The 26,838-nt window shown below is 41.1% G+C and overlaps 2 protein-coding genes across 4 annotated transcripts; one reads left to right on the plus strand and one right to left on the minus strand.

The window, feature by feature from the left end:
* Positions 1-10: 10 nt before the first annotated feature.
* si:ch211-257p13.3 (kinesin-like protein KIFC3) lies at positions 11-12,414 on the plus strand. Of its 3 annotated transcripts, none has more exons than XM_039805119.1 (21): positions 11-300; positions 814-3,347; positions 3,541-3,663; positions 3,901-3,997; positions 4,147-4,304; positions 4,403-4,655; positions 6,796-6,968; positions 7,098-7,163; positions 7,428-7,565; positions 7,676-7,873; positions 8,027-8,200; positions 8,745-8,892; positions 9,062-9,192; positions 9,312-9,423; positions 9,499-9,680; positions 9,762-9,866; positions 9,955-10,085; positions 10,215-10,335; positions 10,432-10,561; positions 10,892-11,121; positions 11,255-12,414. In XM_039805119.1, exons 3-21 carry the CDS (start codon positions 3,562-3,564, stop codon positions 11,378-11,380), a joined length of 2,775 nt encoding a protein of 924 aa, XP_039661053.1. In that variant the 5' UTR covers positions 11-300; positions 814-3,347; positions 3,541-3,561; the 3' UTR covers positions 11,381-12,414. The 3 variants fall into 3 exon arrangements, with proteins under 3 accessions (XP_039661053.1, XP_039661054.1, XP_039661055.1); XM_039805120.1 differs by having other exon boundaries at positions 7,676-7,867; XM_039805121.1 differs by lacking the exon at positions 3,541-3,663.
* Positions 12,415-12,746: 332 nt separating this feature from the next.
* Positions 12,747-25,437, minus strand: ccdc12 (coiled-coil domain containing 12). Its single transcript, XM_039805129.1, has 7 exons — positions 25,298-25,437; positions 18,442-18,515; positions 14,361-14,440; positions 14,088-14,149; positions 13,962-13,996; positions 13,792-13,868; positions 12,747-13,095 (listed from the first exon to the last, which is right to left on the minus strand). The coding sequence occupies exons 1-7, from the start codon at positions 25,379-25,381 to the stop codon at positions 13,016-13,018; spliced, it is 492 nt and encodes a 163-aa protein (XP_039661063.1). The 5' UTR covers positions 25,382-25,437; the 3' UTR covers positions 12,747-13,015.
* Between the last annotated feature and the right edge of the window lie 1,401 nt (positions 25,438-26,838).

Genomic DNA, 26,838 nt, shown 5'->3' on the forward strand with positions numbered 1-26,838 from the left:
ACATCCATGAAACAAACGTGTGTTCCTGTGTAGTTTGGTCATTGTGCTCTGTGTTTAACTGACTTAATAAAATATTATCCGGCATTCAGATACCTGCAACTTCAGACACGTCCATTAGAAATAACTTTCTGTGTTGCCGTTAGTAACGGTCACGTTGCCAACAATCGTGGTTGTTTACCATAGAGGTCGGTGTCACTTGTCCTCGGATCAATGGCGTCCTGTGTAACAGAGTGGATAACATCTTGTTCCAACATCATTCTCTCTGCCACAGCATTGTACTCTTCTTACAGATTATTTAAGGTAGGTGTCATTCAGTGTAGTGCCAAAGTAAATAATTTACAATTTACTATCTTAAGCTTTTAGGGCTGAAACCATGTCGATTATAGGAAATTATATCGATCTACTGAATAATCAACTATGATAACCAAGTAGTCTAACGTTACTCTTTTAAGTAATTTTCCAAGCAAAAGTTCCAAACGTGAGGATGGTCTACCTTTTATTTTATTTTATAATAATGTTTATCTTTGGTTATTGGACTGTTATTTGGGCAGAACAAGTAATTTCAATATGGGCTCTGCAAAATTGTGATGGGCATTTTTCACTATTTTCTGCTACTACGCAAGAAAAACGGCAACGACAATCGGCTAAATTGTCATATTTATTTGTAATACACTGTTATTACATGTATTCTGGACAACCTAGGACTGGGATCTCTGTTTCTTTTAGTTAGAAAATAGGTAATCAATAGATCCATGTGTAACATTTCTCACTTTGTAATTCTGCTACTGCCTCTGCATGTACCTATCTCTGCAGGATCACAGGGCTCCTTCAGTAGGCCTCTTCCTGCTTGGACTCTCTGCAGCACTTTGCATCTCACATCCCTCCTGCTCGTACCTCACCTCTATCCAGAGAGAAGCAGAGTGGGCTGGCGAGGTTCTGGCCCCAGCGCTGGTCACCTTCGACTTCCTGTGGCTCAGTGAAGACCACAACACGGCACATATTCTCCTGTGTGGCTCCTGTCTGCTGCTGGGAGTGTGTGACTGGCTCTCAGCAGATGCTGTCACACTGATGACACGCTGCCTGGGCTTGTCTTCCCTGTCCTGCTGCCTGACGGTGTGTCTGTTTGCCAGTAATGCTTTAGGGGCCTTTGGCGGTGTGGCCCTCAGCCTCCCGCTACTTGTGGCTCAGAGGGTTGGAACAAACACTTTTGCTCCACTCTTGTCTCCAGCTGCAACTGAGGGACTCACCAAGTGGCTTTTAAAGGGCTCCATGTCTGTTGGCTGTTGGGCCTCCACACAGGCCCTCAGCAAGTTTCTGTTGTATGTGACTGACCAATGTCAAAGCAATTATTAATCATTGAGCAAACATGGCAAACATCTGCTTCCATCTGCTCAAATGTGAGGATTTTCTGCATTTTTCTTTGTTGGATCATTATAAATGAAATGGCCTTGGGTTTAAGACTTTTTTTTTTCATTTCTTTTTATTTATGTCTTGTAGAATGAATCTGAAAAATAATCAATAGATTAATCAAAAATTAAAATGTTTGCAGCACGAATTCCTAAATTAGAGGCCACATACATCAACTTAAGAATAACATGCTTTTTCCATATGGATGTTTAAGGACAGAATACAAGCAGTTATTATTGAGCAAAACAATTAGGGCTGAGATATATGGAAAAATGAAAAACCAAAGTCAAATTGTCTGCATGGTAATGGAAAGTCAAACTGAAGCTAGCATTTCCCAGGTAGTACCAATTCAATCTACTTTATCGTAATTTACAGTATCTGCTTAGCATAGACCTTGGCTGAACTTCATATGAACTTAGATTAAATAAAAGCACAGGGTTAGACAAGACATGGATACCACTGAAAAAACTAATTTGCATGAGAGTACGTGATCACAGTTTACAACTGATATCCCATGGTGGCATTATGCATCACTGTGATGCAGCAATGAACTTTTCAGACATATTAGAGTGCCCTGCTGACATCTATTATGCTGTTCAATTTGAATTTATAATGTAGCCAGCATGTGGGCGTTTAAATTTGCTATGTGATCATTTCAAAGAATGTCTAGCAGGCTGTACTCAATCTCCGGCCAGTGACACCTTCCACACATCTTTCAAACAGTTTTATTGTTGTCGATTCCAAAAAACATCCGGCTGCTTTAGAGTCTGGGTCCTATTTGTTCTGCAGCTTCAGCAGTATCACTGTTTAAATATCTGCAGTGGTCTAAGCTCTTGGGCCTGCTCCTACCTCATCATGTCCATTTGTTACTTAACAGTGCACTTCTTTATTATTACTTCCTTGGTTTTTGATGGCTATGATGTTAACAGAAATGACATCATCAGTTTAACTCTTTGTCCACAGTGTTGTCCTTGCAAGATAATATTCCGTAAAAAGATGTGTAGTGGACACTGCAGATTCTCTCTCAGGATTTCAGAGTTGTGAGCAGCTGCCTCAGCAGTTTTACTGCAGTAAATTAACAAGTCTCTGTGGCTGTGTTCCTGTCTGTGAGACAATGCCTTTGTCAGATCTCAGGGTAAAGGTGGACAGGGACATTTAAAAGGTACTGTATTCAATAATTATGTGCACATATGTGAGTTTGGGGTGCCAGAATGATCATGATAATTGTGCTGCCTGTGCTTTTTTTCCCGTAATGATTCATCATTGAGTTCATGTCTTTTAAAAATGTCACGTTTTACTTCTATGTATTCTATTTAATTGCTTTTGTAACAAAAATATGAATATGTGCTAAAGGGAAGATTAAGTTAACATAACTTGAATAAATTATGTAAATGTTGATTAAAAAAACACTCCAGATATGTAATTCCACATTGCATTTCAAAGATCTCTTGGCTCATGTTCAAGTGTCCAACTGTTGTACCATTTAAGTCCATGCAAACATCTCTATACTGTATTTGCAATGAGTGCATTATGCTGCAGTTTCTGATTTTCATGAGCATCTGGAACCTGACATAGCTCATCTACCTGTCTGCCTCTGGCCGCTGGTCTCAGCATCAACCCCCTCCCTGGCTCAATCAGTCCCCATACCGAATCTGTCACTTCACTACTGCAGCGGATCAGGAAACTGCACTGAGCACGTTTGCTGCAGATGCAGCCTGTAGACGGAGCAAAGTGGAGAGGAGGGGAAAGGGGAGGGGAGAGAACGGCAGAGAGGGAGTCACACAGGACCTGCACACAGCGCTGGGATGCTGTTGCAGCTCTGAGAACAAGGGCTGCATGGGAAGATTTGTCATTGCCAACACAGATGGAGTGTGAAAGGGGAATACAAATGACTGGGATGTCAGACGTCCATCATCAAAGAGGAAACGATTTGTGATAAGGTAAAAAAAGATAAACATTTTAGCAAGATCATAGGGTGATGGATAAAATAGAAGAAAGTCTCTGGAGAAGTACTGATGTATCGAGACCAGTTTTTACATTAATGCATCCTATATTATTAAAATTATATAAAAAAAATAGAATTTTGCAGCTTTCTTGAGGTATTACAGTATATAATGGATAGTTAAATAGAAGGGACTCTTGGACAGCGTAGAGATGTACGCCTTCTACTCCCTGTTAGTCTACATCTTCTACACTGTCTTTAAGAAGGAAGAGGAGGATGAAGCTTTGGAGGGGGCTCATGGATCTTCCTCAGACGTATGTCTAGCCACATCATGTCCAGCCTCTGGGGTCCTCTGTCAGGAATTTTTTTTTTTTTGTCGGGAACATGCATGCGTCATCTACCACCTGACAGTACAAAAAGGCTCCGTCATAAAGCATGTAGAAATTGGTGGTGTCATTGTTCTGCCTTTTGTGTGAATTTTTATGTATACAATGTATAAATATTTTGTCTGTGTATTACCATCTGACCCTAATGTATGTTGCCGTGCTCAGGAACCAGGACCTGTTTCCATGGAAACAGGGAGCAGGAGGAGAAATAGCCACACCTCCAAAATGGGTAAAAAGGCTTGTGCTCGGCTTGGTGAATCCAGTGAGTGTTCAAATAGCTTGTCTTTATAGTCCAACATAAAGGCAGTCATGATTTGACAACATTTATGATATGGATAGTTTCTACTAATTGATTATTTAGTACATACATTCCTTTACTCTTCAATGTTTATGTAATTTGTTGTCATCCAGGCAGTAGCAGTGACAGTGATGAAATGTCTCTGAGTGATGAAGGCGAGGACAATGGCCCAGACATCCCAGCATGCACTCCTCTGGCTGCTTTTCTGTCCTTCAAGCAGGAGGCCGAGAAGAAGAGAGCCTCACAGGTTCAGCTGGAAACAACAGGAAAGGTAGCAAAACTGTGTCATCACCTTGACTGAGCTGCCCCCCAAATAGGAGCTTCTGCGGTGTTAAACTGTGTTTGTATGTGTGCTTCTGTACTGCCCAGTTGACAGAGTCTCCCTTGGTGGCAGTGATGTCCCACTTGCTGAGTTTTCTGGAGCAGTACTCTCACTTCCAGCAGCTGCAGCAGCAGGCCGACCAGTACCGGGTGCAGCTGAAAAGGCACCGCGTTCAGCACCGCCGCCAGATGAAGGCTCTGCGAGCGTCCTACCGCCAACGCCTCAGGGACAAGAGCAGCATCATCAGCAGCCTGGAGGAGACCATCAGCCAGCAACAGACCCCCAGTCCAATGAGCGAGGGTGAGGGAGGAAAAAAGGGATGGGGGGGAGGGTGAAATTAAGGTGGAAGAGGGATGGGTTTACATTTCCATGCGGTGGGTGTATGGATGATGAAAAACAGAGAGAAGTAGAGGTCAAGTGGCTGTTTCAATAACCACACACATAAGTAGATTGGTTGGGGTGAAAAGAGAAGCAGAAAATGGCTCTGCCAACTTAAGGTAGATTTAAATCGATATGAGACTTCAGGTTGGATGAGATCATCTGATGGATGGAGGAAGATGGATTAGGAGGACATTGAATTACAAAAAAGCAAATTTCACTTGCTCGTCATAATAGCTGTACATCCACTGGGTTAAACAATATAGATGAGTGTTTTGTGCTCTCATCTGCAGTTGTGGAAATCCAGTCATTTTCCATTACTGTATAAAAAATGTGAGCGGGATTTGAGAGGAAGTCATCCATTTTTAAGACAGTGTCCTACGTAGTTCACTTCAGGGTCCTATGATGTGGATTTTGGATGATGTGGATGATGTGTTTGTTCATCCTAGATTAGATTTTTTTTTCAACCAGCGAACACAATGTACACTTTTTTATAGAACAATACAGTCATCAGCAGAGGAGCAGGCTGATTAGATTTATGTGCGTGTACACTGCCATTGACCTCAAAGCTTTAGATGTGGGTATCTGCTGTGTTTCAGATTTGACCAGATGGTTCTTTGACCTCGGAGCAGAAGGGTAGCCGTACCAACTGCACTGCCGCTTTTCTGTGCATATGTACAGCATGTTAACAAGCACATGAAGCTGTAGATGGATCAGATTCCTGTCCTGAGGCTGACTGATACAGCCTCAGAGAAATATGTCGATATGAATGAAAATGAGTGTGATAACCAGACTGAGTTTACAAATCTCAGTGTGTAGGCATGTCCAAGCAGAGGACGTCATGCACACTGACTCATTAGTCGCAGGACAAAGATACATGGTTCTGTGGTGACGGTGTTTGGTACTTGGATGGTGACTCTGTGGCTCTCTTTCATGAATAAAACATGGCTAAGAGTGCTGTTATATTCCCTGTGAATGCACTTACAAGGTCTGGCACATGCAAGGTGCCACGTGTACTTGGACTAAAAATAGCCCGGAGTCCATGTCCCAAGTGTTACAAGGCTGTTTGGTTTGTTTGTTTACTGTAATGCAACGTGCAGGCCTAAGTGGAGGAGTGGTGCCTCTTGGATGTGCAGTATTTTCCACCACTGTTGCATTTTGGCTGTGTTGTGTGTTGTCACTTCTATTCTGTATTTAATTTCAATGAATGGCTGGTGCTACATTCAGTGGTCATTCATCAAGAATGTAGCACAGAATCTCAGTTTGTTTTTCAGTTGGAGAAAATACTTTTTTTGTGCATTATTTCAAGCTTCTGTTTTAAAATGGACAAAGCTATCTCAGTGCCTCTGCAGACTTCTCATGTTTCTTGCAGGTACGGTTATTCTAACACCCCTGGTGCACAGCTGTAGCCTCTCCTCCATGTTTTCTTCTTGATTTCCTGGCATCACCAACTCTCCCTGCACCTTTGTGACACAACAAGCCTGACATGGCGTCTTGATATAATTAGCATATGGCCCTGTAATGAAAATCCGAGGTGACAGTGCCTGTTAAATCATTGAGGAGGAAGAAGGGGATTAAAAAGCTGTTGGCCATGCTGCTCAGGTTCCTGATGAACAATGGAGGAGTTTTAGCAGGTTGTTGCATCGTATAAATCCCTCCTTATCACTCCAGGCTGCATGTGAGAAGCTGCAGTAATCCTTTATACGTAGGTCTGCGAAGTTTCCCTGGAGATTTGAGAGTGGAAACGATAATGTTAACTTCACTGCAATGCACGGTGACTACATGGTGTATAAAAGATCTTTAAGTGCATACTTAATGTTCATTAATATTACACACGCGCAAGCTCTCAAGTGTACTGTGGAAATAAGTCATAACTGAAAACTTATAGAAAACAGGTCATAGGAAGTTCAAAGGTTTTTGGGTGGCCTAATATGAATATGGGTCCAAAGATGACAGAATATGATTAAGGTTATTTTTGCTGTTAGTTATGCCGTCAGTACTCAGGCTAATGATGATGATGATGCAGAGGCTGATTATAGTTTTGCATATTTATGTCCCCCAGGTGAGTCCAGCAGTGATGCAGGGACACAAGCTGGGGTTCACCGGCTGGTTGAGTCTCTGTACGGTCTGCAGGGCGAGAGGAGTAAGCTGAGAGGAGAACTTCGTCTGCTGCACTCACAGCTGGAGCAGAAGGAAAGGGACAGACACTCTCGCATACAGGCCTTTCAACAGCAGGTAGGTTGCAGCTGCAAAATTGCCAAATTCTATTTCCATTTAGGAAAGAAATGCTCATTTTCACATTATGATATAAACATGTCTAAATGCAAAAATCTAAACCTTTAACCTTTCTCATTTCTTGCACAGATTGATGAGCTCAAGAGTTGCATAGAAGAGCGCGAGGAGGAGCTGTCAAGACTGAGAACAGCCACCGTAAGCGCTGTGAACTATTGATTTAATCATTTGTCAAGTTTTTGTCACTTTCCACTTAATCAGCAAAACTGCCACAGCTGCCCACATGCACTGAATGAAATGCCATGCTGTAAAAATGCCAGTCAGCATGCCTTGGGAACCTTAATTCTAAATCCATGATGAAAAAACACTCATCTACAAGGCTATACTGTATATATTGTAAAGAAATTCTGGTTTTGATGCATCTCTCATTGTTATGCGGAACCTCATGTTTCATTTCCTCAGGGGGCCACAGACTCAGAGAAGCGGGTTCTATGTCTGTCAGCAGAGAACGAGAGTCTGAAGCAGAACCTGAGCGTTACCCAAGGCCTCCTGCAGCAGCTGTCAACCATCCCCTCCCAGTCCAGCACCATGCTCATCAAGGTGAGACGCACAGCACAGCTGAGAGCTCACTGACCTGCTACCAAGGCAGCCATTAGTAACTGCAAACACAATTCGTTTTTACATTTACTTTGTTGTATGTGCTCTGCTAGGAGAATGAAAACCTGCGCAGCAGAGTGCAGCAGCTGGAGATGTCCCTACAGCAGCGTGCTGAGCAGCTGTCGCAACTGGAGCGACAGAGCGAACAAAGCGAGTGGAGAAGAGGAGAGGAGCTTAGGAAACGAGAGGACCGAGTGAGGGAGCTCCAGCTGGAGTTGGACAGAGAGAGAGGCAAGGAGCCAGTGGTGAAGGTAAATCTTACCTGAGAATGAGATTTATTAACTGGAAACACAACAATGTGTATTATAAAAAGGGAATATTGAACAAAATTGCAACAAAATACACAATGCCTCCTTATTTTTAGTAGAGACCCTACTCAGACGTTTTCTCTCTCTCTCTCTCAGTATGTCACCCAGACTGTGGAGGTGGAATCACCAGCCACATTAAAGCAGCTGACCAAAGCCAGACAGAGGAATGAACTGCTGTCCGATAAACTGTCCAATCAGAATGAGCGGTGCAAACAGCTGGAGGAACACATCAGGAAGTCCGATGAATACAGCTGTAATCTGCAGCACAAGGTAACAAACAGAGGCCATAGAATTGTTGTGAATTTTTATCTCTCACATCTCCTTTGAAGTATGCATACACAGTCATACACCGGTTAAACATGCAGTATAAAACAAGTTATATTTGGGTGAATCCTATGTTTTAGTAAACACCAATTTTTGAACATGTTCCAGGCAGCAACAAGCTGGACATAAATTGTAAGGTGGGCCTTTGATAATAATGCTCCATAATAATGCTACCTATCCGTCAGTACACATATTATTACGTGGCTGCTGGCCACTAAGAGGCAAGGAAACTGGTAACAAATCCCAGATAGTCCTCATGATGCCATCAACTCCGATTTAAAAAAATAAGACAGAATTTGAGAAGTTCAGAGGGGTAAATAAAGCACCCGCTGTTTAGAGAACAGATAACCGGAGAGAGAAAATCAAAGGAAGAAGGAGGAAGTTTCCACAACCCGGATCAATGTCATTGACAGATGGACTCATGACAGAGCTGTGCCTGCACAGATTGGACAAGTCGAGATGACAGATTGCTGTGTTCAACTTTTTACAGATTGCAGCGTATGAGCGAGAAATCAGTAAACTGAGAGAGGAGCTGTTGAAAGAGATTGGCCACTTGGAGGAGAGGAAGGAGGAGGCTGTGAAGGCTGCAGCCACCTGCTCAGCCGAGCACTTTCAGAACCTGCAGGACCAATTTTTCAGTGAGTCGCACCAAATAATCAATCCCCCCAAAAAGAGAAGAAGAAATGTATTTAAAGAGATGGTTCAACATTTTGGGAAATATGCTTATTTCCCAAAATGACAAAGTATTCCTTTAAATATACTTATTGGGATAACCCTCTATTTAACATGGATTTTTATTTTTGCCAGGCTTGCAAAAGCGTCTGACTGCACTCCCTCCGACTTTACGCTCCATGAAAACAGACTACACCAGTCTGAGGAGCCAGGTTCGAAACTTCTCAGACTTTTACGGATCGGCTATCAGTGAAGCAAAAAAACAGGCACGTACATGACGTACATCACCTCATGACTTAGTCCCCTGTATTTAGGGGAGTGATAAATCTGACCAAATCGACAAGCCTAGTAAAGAATGTTTTTGCTGTATTTTTTTCTTTTTCAGATTTCAGCAGCGATCAGTGAGATGTCTGAAGCCAACAAAGATCTCTTGGAGAAATATAGGAAGGAGGTCGCTCTGCGCAGGAAGTACCACGAGCAGCTGGTGGAGCTTAAAGGTATGCAGAGAAGACGAAAAAAATCGATTGTAGCAACTAAAATTAGTGTCATTAACTGGGGCCTCTGGTTTTAAGGCAACATTCGCGTGCTGTGTCGTGTGAAGCCTGTGCTGAAGGAGGACCAGCATGAGGAGGGCCAGTCTGTGGTGGTGACCACGGACCCCAACAACGAGTCCTCGCTCAATGTGCTGAACAAAGGGAAGGGTCGCATCTTCGAACTGGATAAGGTCTTCCAGCCTCAGGCCACACAGGAAGAGGTATGGACATGAAAAAGCATAGGCCTATGCTGGAAATATAATCGTAACAAGAACTCTAACCCTTCGTTTGGTTTTCTTCAGGTCTTTCAGGAGATTGAGCCTCTTGTGACGTCCAGCATCGATGGCTACCATGTCTGCATATTTGCATATGGACAGACTGGCTCTGGAAAAACCTACACAATGGAGGTATACTTTCTAGTTTTACAGCATTATTGGAGCCAAAGAGTGATTATCCATCATGTAGGCTGCAGGCTAAGTATCGTTTGATTTCCAGGGCAGTGTGGAGAACCCAGGCATCAACCAGCGAGCCCTGAAGCATCTCTTCAGTGAGATCGAGGAGAGGAAGGACATGTGGTCTTACACGGTCACCGTCAGCTCTGTGGAGATCTACAACGAGGTGCTAAGGTACAATATGCTGCGCTTCTCTTTAGATACCCTTTTAGTCTATTAAAGGATATCATATAAAAAAGGATAATATATTAGACCTACTACTAGCTACTTGTTTTAATCTTTGCGTTATATTTTGTTTCTCAGGGACCTGCTGAGTAAGGATGGAGAGAAACTGGATATTAAGATCAACCCGGACGGAACAGGACAGCTGCACGTGCCGGGCCTCAGGGTTATCGAAGTTAAGAGCTTTCAGCACATCAAGAAGGTGACACAGTGTGTTTTAAACAATGTGTTCTGATAGGATACTGAATTGCCGTTCACTCTAAGAGTAAATCATTACATTTATGCTTCTTTTGTCCAGATTTTAGCCACAGCCCGAAGGAACAGGATCACTTTCGGCACTCAGATGAACCAGCACAGCTCCCGCTCCCACGCTCTGCTCTGCATCACCGTTCAGGGCACTGACCTCGCCACCGGGTCCAAAACCACCGGTAGGTCACCCATGCATTTCTCCTCCTACAGGGAAAAGTGTTTGAAAGGCTCCTTATTAATATTTGCTATAAATCTTGGCAATCATCGTTGAATCCTTCCGTTTTATTAAATCTGAATGCAGTCTGGCTACTACATAATGCTGGATCAAAAACAATACTGTCATTGTGAATATCTGCGTTTATTGAGCAGTAGAAAAGATGGGAAAGAGACTAAAGAGAAAAAGCACAAAAGAGAGGCTTCTGATCAGGATTCAGTCAGACACATTTGGGTCCAGAGGTCAGTGTCTTCATCGTTTCACCTTTACTCTGAATTCACTTTTCTTTCCTCAGGCAAGTTGAACCTGGTGGACCTGGCTGGCTCGGAGAGGGTATGGAAGTCTGGTGCAGAGGGAGAGAGGCTGAAAGAGGCCCAGAATATCAACCGCTCCCTGCTGTCACTGGGAGATGTAATTCAGGCACTGAGAGCTCGGCAGACTCATATCCCTTTCAGGAACTCCCGCCTTACGTACTTATTACAAGACTCCCTGGGCAAAGGCAGCAAGACCGTCATGGTGGTGCAGGTGAGATTAATGCTCCAAATTCTTCTCCAGACTTTCAGCCTTAGAAGTATGATATATTTGCAGTAAATTACATTTTAAGCTGTTGTTGTTGCTTGTTATGAGCCTTGTTTTGTTTCAACTGTTTCTACAAAAGGTATCTGCTCTGGAGAGTAATGTGGGAGAGACATTGTGCTCACTGAAGTTTGCCCAGAGGGTTTGCAAGGTGGAACTGGGTCCTGCAGCCAGGAAGATTGAATCTGGTGGAGGACATTACGACTGACAGCCTTGAATCAGCCACTTCCTGTTCCCAGTGATCACCAGGAAGCCATGAATGCACCAGTCTTTAGATTATCACCCACCCAACCAACACGCAACAGTATCAACAAGATGAACAGCAATCCTGCTCAAGGGCTAAATCTGTGGAGGTCTGTGTGGCACCTGAACGCCAACCTTTGAGGTTAGGTATCGAGGCCTCCTCTTTGCCATTCTGACAAGTGATAACCCATTACCATTAGCTAATCTGCATGCAGGAGTATGTATTCTTCCACTCTAAATGCCAGAACAACCTCTGACTACAGTTTCCTTTTATTAAATACTAAAATCCAGGATTTATCTTATCAGCTTTTCTCGCTGATCACAGTATTTAGAGCATCACGTTTAAACAGGTTCAACCAGCTTCCAGAGCAACAATATCAACACTTCCGTTTTTGCAGTATTAACCATCTTGTTATAAATGTCTGTAGTTTGTGAGCTTCATCTCCAATGTTGTATATTTTGGAAGATTGTAGTATGTAGGAGAAGCTGTTTTGTTGTAAAGGTATGGCTATATATCATTTCAGCAACACTTAAGTCACATATTAAGTGTAGTTTTTGTGAATTATTTGTTATTTTTCCAGAAAAGCTTTTTTTCGTTTCTCTTTTCGCCTTCTGAGAACGGAGGAAAGTGGTTGGCAGGTGGCCTTGTATTAAGAGTGGTTATATAATGAACTGTGCAATACTCTCCTTATTAAGGAGACAGTCTGGGCCTATTTGGACAGAAGATGCACTTTATTGTGGAATAATGGAGCATTTAAGTTCAGAACAGGTATTTAGGTGCTTGCAATATATATCACTAGTATGTCATACCAAAAACAGCATATGGTTATCTGTTCATCATTGTTCCTCTATTTATCACCCATTGGATCAAAGCTACATTGATTCAAAAGTAGCAAGTCATTAATGTTGCAGTAACTATCATGAGTACATAGGGGTCAATTGATTATGACTAGAGAGTGAATTTTCAGATTTTCTGAATAAATGTGATGTATTTAAAAAGTGTTTTGTCTTATTGGATGCTCCGCGGCAAAACAATTAAATAATTAGGCGTGACACATAACAGCAACAGCTATCCCTTGAACATCTCTGGATGTAGGAGGCCATTTTTGCCAATCAAATGGGTGGACTGCTTTATGAAAATACTTATGTTTTTTAATTCATTACTTCATTATTTTATGTTTTTGTGTCACTGTGATGAAGTATTTCTTTCCATACTCTACTATTTTACAATATATATCTATATCAAGATATATTACATATGCCGTGATAGAGGATTTTATCCAAATCGGACACCCCTACTTTCAAAATAAAGGCAAAATTCATGAATATAATCAGGCTTTTGAAAAATTGACATTATTTTACTTGAAAATATAAAATATTACAACAAAATATTGATGTTACAGATTGTACTACTACATATTCATTTGTAATAATACAATGATGCAAGGCAGGACTCACAAAGGGAATATAAAGACCTGACAGAAAACATTTTACTCCCTGCGGCGATGAAAGTAGCCGTCTCTTTGAGCACAACACATATGTGACAGTACAGTCCCAGTAAAACGAGGCCATCCCTCTGTAGGGATGTATCTGTTGGCATTTAGTCCGAGTCTCCCTCCTCCAGTCCTACTGCCCCCACCGCTCCGGCCAACTCCTCCTCACTGCCTCGGAGACGATCCCCTGGACGCACAAACACGGACGGTCAATCTGATTCATTCATTCCTTTTCATTCATTCATTGCATCCTTCAAACACAAGTTACATTTATGTGTAGCTCCTGTGCATGGGCCATAACTCCAGTTAAGGTCTTATTCAGGTTGAGCATACAACATTGACACTCTGAAACTAAGCATCCCTTCTCTCCAACAGACAGTACGCTGCTGGCTGGCTGCAGTTACTCCCAACACAGAGCAAAATAAACAATGCTCTTCACAATAATAGTAAATACAGCCCACTGCCATGTTTTAATTTATCAAAATGTAGCTGCTGTAACCAAACGAAAAAGGAGTGACTGTTTATGTTTATATACCATTGTAAACTGACATTAGCTGGGTTATTGTGAGTATACATGTTAACACAACACATGGCTACCTGTACTCTCAATGTCACGCATTAAAACAAGGGGAAAACCATTTACATTTAAACCGTTTTGTGTTCACCATGAAAGCTCATGCCTATTATTAGAATGTGGACCACACATCAGTGGAGGAATCACACCATTGATGTTATTAGATGGCTTCAAGCCTCTGGAGTCTGGAAACCACAAAGCAATTAGCCTAATAATCCCCACCTATCTCAGACATCCTGGTCTCTGTGGTGTCAGAAAAAAAAAAGATTCAGTGATAAAACACAAAAACATGAAATAGGGAATACTAACGGATGAGCTCGGCGATGGCTCTCTGTGTTCTCCTCTCCAACTTCTCCAGTTTCTTTGCCACATCACGCTTTAGATCCCTAGATTCATAATCACAATAAAAAGACGATGTCAGAAACAAGTTATTAATTATATTATGATTTTATTAACCATATTTTTCAGAAAGGTCTTACCAATCTGGTTTTCTTGGGGCGAGGTTGGCCAAATCCTGAGGAAAGAAAACAGATGAATATGGCAACTACAACAACTACTATACTTCAACAAAGGACATCACATTTGGAAAGAAAGGGAGTACTCACCACTTCTTCAATGATGGGCTCTGGATTAGCTGCCTCTAACTGGTCTTTTACTTTATCCTCCACTGCAAACAAAGAATATTTATCATCAGTCATAAATGATATGTAATAATAGCAGCAGGAGTCTGTAATATTCAATGGGCGCCGTTCAGTAGCTGACCATGTATAGCACATTCCTAGAGGAAATGTGATATTAACAGTACTTTAACAGTAAGGTAACTTCAAAATGATTTGAAGTTATTGTTTCTTCAAAGCTTGTTTATGAAGAGTTCTCACCTGATGCAGGTTTGGCTTTGGGCACCTGCCTTCCCTTGAGCTCTTCATCCTCTGGAGTGTAATTCCTCAGCTTCAGCTCTCTGAGGACAGAAATCACGATGCATTATATCACTCAACAATGCACTCTCACTCTTTTCCCCACACTCTTGTGACCGTCCAGAAGGTGGCGGTGTGGGCAAATATATCCCACCAGAGATTAAGGAGCATAAAGGACCATCTGCAAACCCCACACAGCTGCACATCTAACGTCTAGTAGAGGTCGGGTATAATGTCCCTCTTTATTCCTATGAACACGTCTGATTAACATGTTCCACCTGCTCCTGGGCACAGACTTGCAGAGAGCAGCAAACAGCTGAGGAATGCTGTCCTTGATGTTGAATTACGCAGTCTTTCATCACATCTCTGCACAGAGGAATTCTTGGCAAGCTTAGCTGACATCTCTGCAGATTATACAGAAAGTCCAGAGGCAGAGGTAAACTATTGTCTGACCGAGCACGGACCAAGAGAGTTATCAGCTGCTCCGAGCTTAACATGGATTCGTGACGAGGCTCGAGAGGGTACACTCTTGATACATTCATCACACCACTGCTGACAACCGACAGAATGATGCCTTGTATGGGTATGGGCAGGAATGCTAGTCATGTTCTGCCTTTGGCTGCCTTAGGGCCCCTCTTCTGTCTCTATGGCTCCTGAATCTCTTCTAACAAGGAATATGTCTTCTATCCATCTCATCCTTAAATAGAATACTCATGCCAATCATATTACAGTCACAATAAATCAAATAATAAAATGTGTTTTTTAGTTTTTTTTAAACAATGTATTGCAGTTATTTGAAGTAAAACACAATCTTAATTATATATCAAGGGTTAAAGGACTTATGTCTCAGCAGGATTTGGAAAAACTTGTCCATGCTTTTATCTTCAGTAGACTTGACTACTGTAACGGTGTCTTTACAGGTCTCCCTAAAAAAATCAATCAGACAGCTGCAGCTGATTCAGAACGCTGCTGCCCGAGTCCTCACTAAAACCAAGAAAGTGGATCAAATCACTCCAGTACTGAAGTCTTTACACTGGCTTCCAGTGCCTCAAAGAATTGATTTCAAAATACTTTTGCTGGTTTATAAATCACTAAATGGTTTAGGGCCAAAATACATTTCTGATCTGCTACTACACTATGACCCACCCAGACCTCTCAGGTCGTCTGGGACAGGTCTACTTGTTGTCCCCAGAGTCAGAACTAAACAGGGGGAAGCAGCGTTCAGTTTTTATGCTCCACATATCTGGAACAAACTCCCAGAAAACTGCAGGTCTGCTGCAACTCTCACTTCTTTTAAATCCAGGCTGAAGACCTATCTTTTTAATGTTGCCTTTCTTTAAATAATCTATTTTTAACTGCTCTTTCTTTAAAATTCTTATACTGCACTGTACATTTTATTGTTGTCTTTTAATGCTTTGAAATAGTTTATTTTTTTCTAACTGTTTTTTAATGTTTCATGTAAAGCACTTTGAATTGCCTTGTTGCTGAAATGTGCTATACAAATAAAGCTGCCTTGCCTTGCCTTACATTACCTTAATTAGAGGTGTGAATCTTCACTGATCTCCCGATTCGATTTGATTACGATTATCATGTCAGCGATTCAATTCGATTCGATATCTCGATGCATCACAATGCGTCAAATACATTTTTCTATTAAAGCCATGTAGGATATTTAATTCATAGCTTTTCAAACTTCAAAAACAAAAACATTCTGCAGTGCTCTAATACTACATCAATTGGATACATAAAACTACAGCACTGAGCACATGGCACTTCCTGAATGTGCAAAACATACCAGAATATGTAAACAGAAATGTTGTTAGGCCTACATTAAATTGTAAACAGAAATAATCGATTATGAGCCGGCCGATTATCGATGCAGCATCGTCCATGTCCACGATTCGATGCATTGATAATTTGATTAATTTCAACACCTCTAATCTTAATATACATATGCCATGAATTGAGTCTATATAACTACAATAAAATGAATTAAATAAAACTGAAGTAAACTACATGACTAAGCTCCACAGTTACAAAGTGTTACAAAGTCCAGATGCCCTGACAGCCTGTTTCTTATCTTAGAGTTTGGAGTAGCCAGAAGGCATCTGTTCAACTACAGGCCATCATTTATCAGCCTTCAATAGATCATGTTGTGATGAAATAAAACTTTTTATCGAAAAAAGGATAGCACAATGTGTCATGGAATCAACAAATTGAAAAAAAGATCGTCCTTCAGGAAGCATGGACGCACTCAACAAAATCTTAGACCACTTAAAGATGGTGCTGGATGAAAAAGTAAACAAAAAAGGACAAATGGTCCTCTGGGGAGCAACTTGTGTTGCAAACTCCATGACAATGTGTTCATTCGATTTTGACATTTTTGTGTAGAAATTGTGGCATGAAAAGGAAGGTCAAAGCAAAGGGTCTCCATAACATTGTCATATTTCAGCTGAGGACTGTGAATATTACAGAAAATGCAATGGGATATTGTGGCATACTTTTTTAGGATCCCTTGTCATGAAAAAGTAGTGGTAGTCGAAATAAATGTTTGACCCGGTGGCGACCATTAGTATCCAAACTGAATATCACGCCATCTCAGCTGGTAAATGTCAAGATATTTTGTTGTAGGCCAAAGAACAGATTGGAAGACAGGGACTGAAAAACATTCCACCACTAGCAGGACAAAGAAAAAAACAGGATATACAGACTGTACTTGTAAATACACGGCTTTCTTTCTTAACCATCTCTTAGTTCAAAGCGTCCAAACCTTTACAGTGTGTTTACACGTATCCACTTCAAGCGCACTGTGGCATCAAAGAGAGCCAGTGATAAATGCAGAGCACTGACCCAAGTGTGTCTATTTTTCTTAAATGTTTAGAGTGAACCGTGGCTGAGGAGGTGCAGCAAAGTGTTCAAATGTTTACACTGATATCAAGCTACCTGCTCCATTCACCAGAGCAAAAATAGCTCCAGACAACAACCAGCCTTTTCATTATACATGAGCCACGGAGATTGTTATGGCTAACATAATGAGTCATATCAATATTTTAGAGGCTTTTAAACTTCCTTGAATCGTATTTGCTTTTTTAAAATAATTAAACTCTAATTACCTATCTGTTTTAAAAGGAAAACAGCAGCCCTTACAACACCTAACAAGATATGACACGAAAAGAATGTTGCCGTTTCTGCCTTTTGTGAAATAGGCTTGGAGGAATGTACGATAACACACAAACTACTGTTTTCTTGTGGATTATTCATTTCAGTAGCAATAACTAAGTAAAGAAATGTTGACTGTTGTGTTCTTTCATGCTTGGCTTTGGCAATTTGATCTCCCATGAAATTTTAATACTTATTACAAGATACATTACACTCATACCCTGCTACAAATGTGTTCCTTGATTTAGCAAAACACAGATTAAAAACACCCAGAGTACATTCAACACTACACGTCTCTTCACTGACAAATGTCTCAGTTAAGCATTTAAAGTGCAGCTATTTTCATCCTCATGAGAGAGATCTGTCCTGTTGGACTGGAGGAAATACAGCTCAGTCACTCCCTCAGTGCTGTCTGTGCAGTCATTAAATATAAACAATGGAAAAAAGGTCCTGTAGGACAGGAAAGATGGCTGCTCCTTGCTACCGTCTAACACACAAAGTTGAGTAAACTGCAGGATATTTGAGCAGCTTATAGCACGAGGCTGTGATCCAGCCCAGTGTAAACACTGCATCTCATGACCAGGGGGCTGTTTCACAAAACCTAGATAGCGGATTAAGCTGGGATTTTCCAGGTTGCCTGGCTGAATTTAGCTGTGACTTGGTTTTCATGAAAACAGTGGCACATAAATTACCATGCAGATTTATTCTGTGCAGCTAGCCTGCTCCAGACCAGGCTAACAGCCAGGCTTGATTACTCGTCGTGGTGCCTTTTCTGTTCAGTCAGCAGTCACTCCGATGTAAATCATGACATGCATTTCTTGTGTGAAAAATATGATTCACAAAAAACAACAAACAGCCATGTTTGTGTGTGGTGTGATGAACCCACCTGTGCTTTTCTTCAGTAGTCTCCTCTAGTGAAGCTTTTTTGTTCTCTGGCTCCCCATCTTCTTGCTCTCGCCCCTGTTAAAATAGCATGATTAAAATAACATACAGTATTCTCAACATCAATCTTTTGTCAGTGGACTGGCTAGAATTAGCATAGATTAACACTGTATTCTGCCTTTAAAGTGCTTATATTATGCTTTTTGGCTTTTTCCCCTTTACTTTATTGTTATACATCTTTTATGTGCACGTTATAGGTTTACAAAGTGAAAAAGCCCAAAGTCCTCCCCAAAGGGACTTACCATCTCCAACACAACAGAAAACACTGTACACAAACTGCTCTAGTCCAGCCTTTACTTCCGTGACAAACGTGCATCACTTTGTAACACAAGTTATAATGCTCGCCTAGCTGCTAGCGTGGGACACCCTCATACTCTGCTTCTGACTGGGTAGTAGTCCTTACCTAGGTACTGCGCATGTGCGACTCCCAACAAAGACTGAACAGAAGTGTGATGCCTCACTCTGGGCCTAATTTACTAACACTAGCGCAGTTTGCGCTGCGTCTGTTTATGCGAGTTCGGTAATAGCGCACGCTATGCTTCCACATTTTGCGTAGTATTTATCAACCCTGACACCCATCAGGCAATCAGCGTCTTTCTCCGCCCACTAGACCGTAAATTGCGCTGTAGCAAAGCGGTACTTGTGCTATGATACGGCTGAGTGCAGACTGCGATATTCCCACTGCTGATGCTATGACTGTTTGAAATGATCCTGATGCCAATATTTGTAATGTAGCGAGGAGTTTAACAACTGCTGGAATGGGATGTGAACGCAGAGTGGCAGATTCAATTTCATCTTTGATTTCTTCCAGTAACTCTAATATTGCATGGCTGCTTGATCTGTAACGCTAAATTATGTTGTGTTCACTGACAAAGTGTGATTCTTGTGTTAAAAATATTTTCAGCCTCGCCTATGTCTTCGTCTTGCTCAAATTACTGTTGCCATTTCACCAGCGGCATATAAAGGTCTACGAGGAAACTCGATTGCGGCTGGTTTAGACCTGCTTTTAAGAGGCGGAGAATTTCCCCCGCAGAATAGAGGGTTCTTACTGACAGTCTTTGTAAATACCACGGAATATATAATTAGGTGCGCACTTTTGGCTTATCCTCCCACCTTTTTGGGTGGAACTCCCACTTTCCCCCACGACCTTCCCACGAACGCATATTGAAAGCGCAACTTGTCTCTTCTCGCTCATGTGGCAGACAATCTGCGATTTTACCCAAGTGCGCCCTGTTTGTAAATAGCCCACATCGGTTACGTCCGTCTTTGCGACCAATTAGCGCCTGGAAACAGGCGCCAACGGCTTGATAAATCTAGCTCTCTGTATCTAAAACAGAGAGCTCAACACACGGAGAAAAGAGGAGCTCCAGCAATGTGCAGCACAACAAAAATATGGTGTTTTTTGAAAATTAAACCATGTAAACCTTTTTCTGATATAACCTCTAAATACAATTATGAATCTGAAAATGAGCATAATATGAGCACTTTAAGAATCACCAAATTATTAAATAAATACTGACAATACAAACGATGACCCCTAAATACGATCTTAAAAAATTAAGCTATGGATCAGCCCATTTCAGAGCTCTGGCACAGTAAAGATACATACCAAAATTGAAAAATGGGCCTAATAAATGGCATGCTCCTTACAGTTTTTTTCGATTGCTAAATGACAGTGGGCACAACTGGAGTCACATGTGCAAAACTCTAACTACAGTCAGCATTACCAACAGTCACCTGAGCTAAACAGTTCACATCACCTGCAAAACTCATTCAAAGCAACACAACTCTTCACACACGTCTCAAAACAGGCTCAGTGCAGCCAAACACTATGAACAATCCTCACTGAGAACACACACACACACACACACACACACACACACACACACACACACACACACACACACACACACACACACACACACACACACACACACACACACACACACACACACACACACACACACACACACACACACACACACACACACACACACACACACACACACAAACTTTCTTTACAGTTTGAACAATTTGAGTGACTTGACAATACTCAATAGTTTATTAAAGGAAAATATATAGATTGTATAATATACCAATTTTTACGTAAGGTAAACAAGAAGGAATGAAAATCAGCAGTTTTCTTCAATATAGTATTTTGTCTCTAGTAATTTATGGAATTACTGGGGAAAAAAAACTAAAAAGGTATGTAACAGTACCAAAGAATAGTGTGACTAATTCTGCCTCTCTCCAGCATCATGGGGCAAGTTTTATTCATCACATTGGATGTCTGCATCATCTCTAAATACAAATGAATGTGGTGTTTCCATTGTTGCCACCTCCATTACTTTCTGAAAAACAGTAAGAACGCAGTTTTACTATTGTAAAGATATAGTGTTTTTCTTTTCTTTTTTTATAGCTCTGTACACAACCTCAGACATCTTACCTGGACATGTTGGTATCTTTGCTCTTTTACCTGTTTCTCTCAAACGGTACAGTGTATAATTGTTTCATTCTTATTTGGTGTTTGTATACAAAAAAAGGCTTTCTGAGCTTTCTCTATATAAATATCGTATACAGTGGGGAGAACAAGTATTTGATCACCTACCAACCAGTAAGAATTCCGTCTCTCACAGACCTGTTAGTTTTTCTTTAAGAAGCCCTCCTGTTCTCCACTCATTACCTGTATTAACTGCACCTGTTTGAACTCGTTACCTGTATAAAAGACACCTGTCCACACACTCAAACAGACTCCAACCTCTCCACAATGGCCAAGACCAGAGAGCTGTGTAAGGACATCAGGGATAAAATTGTAGACCTGCACAAGGCTGGGATGGGCCACAGGACAATAGGCAAGCAGCTTGGAGAGAAGGCAACAACTGTTGGCGCAATTATTAGAAAATGGAAGAAGTTCAAGATGACTCCATGCAAGATCTCACCTCGTGGGGCATCAATGATCATGAGGAAGGTGAGGGATCAGCCCAGAACTACACGGCAGGACCTGGTCAATGACCTGAAGAGAGCTGGGACCACAGCCTCAAAGAAAACCATTAGTAACACACTACGCCATCATGGATTAAAATCCTGCAGCGCACGCAAGGTCCCCCTGCTCAAGCCAGCGCATGTCCAGGCCTGTCTGAAGTTTGCCAATGACCATCTGGATGATCCAGAGGAGGAATGGGAGAAGGTCAATGTGGTCTGATGAGACAAAAATAGAGCTTTTTGGTCTAAACTCCACTCGCTGTGTTTGGAGGAAGAAGAAGGATGAGTACAACCCCAAGAACACCATCCCAACCGTGAAGCATGAAGGTGGAAACGTCATACTTTGTGGATGCTTTTCTGCAAAGGCGACAGGACGACTGCACCGTAATGAGGGGAGGATGAATGGGGCCATGTATCGCGAGATCTTGGCCAACAATCTCCTTCCCTCAGTGAGAGCATTGAAGATGGGTCGTGGCTGGGTCAGCATGACAACGACCCGAAACACACAGCCAGGGCAACTAAGAAGTGGCTCCGTAAGAAGCATCTCAAGGTCCTGGAGTGGCCTAGCCAGTCTCCAGATCTGAACCAAATAGAAAATCTTTGGAGGGAGCTGAAAGTCCGTATTGCCCAGCGACAGCCCCAAAACCTGAAGGTTCTGGAGAAGGTCTGTATGGAGTGGACCAAAATCCCTGCTGCAGTGTGTGCAAACCTGGTCAAGAACTACAGGAAACATATGATCTCTGTAATTGCAAACAAAGGTTTCTGTACCAAATATTAAGTTTTGCTTTTCTGATGTATCAAATACTTATGTCATGCAATAAAATGCAAATTAATTACTTAAAAATCATACAATGTGATTTTCTGGATTTTTGTTTTAGATTCTGTCACTCACAGTTGAAGAGTACCTATGATAAAAATTAGACTTCTACATGCTTTGTAAGTGGGGAAAACCTGCAAAATCGGCAGTGTATCAAATACTTGTTCTCCCCACTGTATGTTCACTAACTAGTCTAAAACAAGACCCCTGCTTAGGCTTTCAGCTAAAATTGCAGTGTGTAGAATTTTGAAAAACTAACGAGAGTTTGGTCCACATAAACGGCTGCTGTGCAGACTGTAGTTAGAGTTTTGCACATGTGACTCGAGTTGTGCCCACTGTCGTTTAGCAATCGGAAAAAAAAACTAAACAACCACAGCAAGACAGACTGTGGCCTATACTAAACTATCAATGATGAAATCGGCTTGGGGAAATGCAGGAAAAAAATTATATTGACCCTAAGTGAAAAGACATTGAACCCCTCCCATCTTTCATTTTCCTGAAGAGGTTTCCTGTCCACCTCCTAGAACAATTCAGGGGAATGACTCATTCTTGAAGTGTAGTACAAAAAGGAAAACAACCCCAGGCTTCAGGAATGTCAACAGCCATTTATAAAACATTGCTAGTCAAGCCAGTGTTCCTCTGCTAAACAGCAGCTTAGTGAAACACATTCTGGTCAAACTGCCAAAACAGTGGCTTGCACATTAAACAGGGTTTCCTGTTGCAAGAAGAATTCATATCCAGAACCGAAAAATTGTCATAGCGGAGCAGAATAACTGTGTAATGTTTAAATGGTTTAAAACAGACAGCAGCCCACTGAGAAACAACTAAAACTCTGGTGCAACAACCTGCTCTCAGTCCAGTGTAATACATGAGTCAAGACCAAAGGTGTGTGTTGATGACATTTTGATAGTACAATTATTACGGGAAAGATTTGCTCAGCATACAATCTCATCTTGATAATAACTGATAACTTACAATTCTCAAACACTTCTTTAATTTCACTCTACAGCGTGTGTAGTGACTGCTGAGATGTGCTGTTATTTTGTTGTTTTGCTGTTTGGTTGCCACTTTAAAATGTTTTATTCACAGATTATACAGATACCGTTTTTCATCTGCACCGTTCATACAACGTAGACATCTCTCCGTACTTCATTAAAGTCCTCTTTTACAGCAGTGAAGTTTATTTTATTTTTTTTCCTTTCTTTTGACTAAGGTTCCTCCATCTTCCACCACTTATAAGCCTGCATTCACACTGACTGCGTCAAAAACGCAGGTCTGCCCATTCTGGGGCTAGTGCGTTTAGGCTGTGGCAGTGGGTGCTGCGGGGGGGAGCCGAAAAAAAAAAGCAGCGGCCTGTGGCAAAAAGTTGAGACCGAGTGAACTTTTGGAGAAACACAAACCGGCACCACGCTGCCGTGGCCAATCATGTAACCAGCGTTCAAACTCGTCGTTCCGTTTTGAGGCGGTGTGAGAGTCCAGCACAGTAAACAGGAAACATCACTGACTCTATTGCTGCCACAAGAAAGTTTTAAAACACTGGAGGGTAAAAAACAAAACACAAGCACTTAACTTCCCAGGAGTTTGTGTAACAACAGATCACCGTTTCCTGCAACAACAAAGCACAGTTGCTCCGTGTCTTTTCTTTCATCTTCTCCGTGAAATAAAGCCGCCTTCAAGTAAATAACACAACAGGACGTCACACAAATAGGCCATTTCAGTGACACTCCCACTGCCACACAACCCTGCAGCAAATTGCCGGATCCCCTTTTGCTAGTGTGAACGTGCCCCAAGTGTGTTTTTACTGCCACAACAAGAAATGTTGACTGCATGATGATGACCATTTTCCTTTCTTTGAAAAAGCTGAACAAAAATAGATAATATCAGACCGGGTTCACTCACACTGTGGCACTGGTATCAAATGTATGTCACCTCATCCATGACTGTAGTCGGGTTGAAGTAAAAGAAAAACATCTCACAACGGCCTTAATGCAATACATTTTCACAAGTTGCAAAATAGGCTTAGATGTTATAATCTTCAGAAACTGCCAGATAAGTTGAAATTTACTAATTCCCCAATTTCCCAATCTGAAAAATGTCTCTCTGTGTTCCTTTATGATCCAAGACCTTTACGACCAGTTGCAGCCCTATATCTTGTGTATATCAGAGTAACTGTGCTTTTGTAATTAAATACTGAACAACAGACACCTTTTCTTTTAAATCAAATGATTACTATCACTTTAAGGCAGCAGTGATCCTTCCATAAAGGGAGGATCAGAGCTCTCTTCCCTGCATCAGCATGTCATTCTATCCTGTACCTCTGCTTGTCAGCAACATATTGAGGTCCTATCTGTTAAATACATTGCTGAACATCAACTTAAAAACAAAAGCTGCTTCAGCTCTGGTTTTACCAGTTTATTATATGCCTTGTTAAGAGGCTTGTTTGAACCATAGACTGTACAATGTGACTTTAGTTTGTGTAACGTTATAGTATATCACAACGGATCTATAAGCTAATTGTTTGTGCCAATTTACTGATGTCGCAGCTGATCACTTTGGGTGAAGCTGGTCATTTCAGCCAGATGTGTGTATTCCATTTGCAGTTCAAAACATCGTCATAGTTCTCATTAATTTGTATTAACTAAGATTTAGCTAATATATTATTAATTTTGATACATTCACTTTGGTATTGTCTCTGAGAAAAAAAAAGTCCAAACAAGTTAGCTTCGGAGATTAGCTGCATAAGCAAACCAGATAAGCTACAAATGCAATGTAACAATTAAATATAGAACTTAACTAGATCTGAATTAAATAGGTAAACCTAAAATAACCTAACAGCACAACAACAAAGCCCCGAGCCAAAGTTATGGTTAATTTGCTAACTACATAGATATGCTAACGTTAGCTACAAGCTAAGTCGGCTAATGTTACCTCACTAACAAAAAGAAGCAGCTGGCTATGATGCATTTGTCAGAAACCAGACATCACAAGACAAGACACTTACATAAAGTTGTTTTTCTCGTATTGCTTTTAGCCTCTCCTTTCTCTTCAGGGCCTGCTCCTGTAGTGACCCAACATTTCGCTCCATGTTTTTGTCTCTGCACACTGCTCAATGCTCTCTGAAATCTATTACTGATCCTAACTGAGGATGTAAAATCGACCGTCGAGTCAATCGATTGCAGTGGCCTATCAGATCATGTGATATTGTTATGTTTCGTTGAAACATTTCCTCAAAACCATTGAATGAGATTGATTAAATTTGAAGCATTCATATTTCAAAATCAAATTTTAACTTAGGATAATGAGATTTTTCACATTTTAAACAGCACAGCTTTTGTTGGGGTCAGATGTATTGGCACATAGAGTAGGCCTACTTTAATTGATTTAACTCTCAGTAGCTCTAGGTTATTTTTTGGATAGTATTTAAACATACGTATGGACTATTAGCAGACCTATACATTAAGGGGAATACAAAGGACAGCCTGGCACACTGTCCCGCATGTTGATGGTCACACTGTCAGGTCCTGGTTAGGAATGTAGGCCATCACCATGGTAATACAGCTGCCTCAAGCTTCACTGTGTCCATCCTCCTCATGACCAAGTGTATGACAACACAAACTTGGTTGTGTTAAAGGTGCTAAAAAGGTTAAATATAATAACACTAATAAATCAACTAACTACCCATTTGAAATACATTGTTGTGGTCCATCAAGAGACAAATTAACTCCTGTTATACCAAAGCAGATAGGAAAAAGTTGTCTGTAAACTATCAACTCAATACAACAGACACACCACAGAAAAGGTGCATTTTCTCATACTCTACAAGGTGTTTTACATACAAAAACCATATGCTAAACATGTAAAAAATATGATAAAACCGTTACATATAATACTTACTTTATATATATAATACTTTGTTAGACTCACTAAAAATCACCCAACTGCATGCAATAAACCTGACTCCTCTTGCAAGAAGTGTCAAGAACAAAGTTATTTCAGTAGGCCTATGTCTTATATCATTAGCCATTTTTTAGGGAATTGACATGTATGTGAAGTGTCTCATTTTCATGATAAGTAAGCTGTTGCCAGACTTCCTTTTCAGGGAGAGACGAAAGGACCATTTTTCAAAATGAGCACTTCTAATTTTGACAACTGTGTAGCCATACATTTCTGCTGCACATAATTCAACACTTTTACTAGAGTAATAGTTTGAATATATTCCTATATTTTACTTTTAGTATCAATCAATTGTAATAATATAGTCTCTCCATTGCTAACATGATTATGTGTCTTCATCAGGAATATGATAAAAGTATGTGCAATAATTATTATTAGCCTACAGCCTACTACTTCCTGCAGGAACCATTGTTGAACCAGCTGTAAGAGTCTGAAGTTCAGTCCTGTGTGTTTGTGTGTCTTTATGTTATCAGAATGTTGCTTTGCAGCTTCATCCTCAGTCTATTGAACTTGCACAACAAATTTGCACAACAAATTCTTTTGTATCAAAACATGTGATGTCATAGGCTGCCCATTCTGTTGCAAATG

The sequence above is a fragment of the Perca fluviatilis genome, chromosome 7, assembly GCF_010015445.1.
Source record: "Perca fluviatilis chromosome 7, GENO_Pfluv_1.0, whole genome shotgun sequence".
NCBI lineage: Eukaryota > Metazoa > Chordata > Actinopteri > Perciformes > Percidae > Perca > Perca fluviatilis.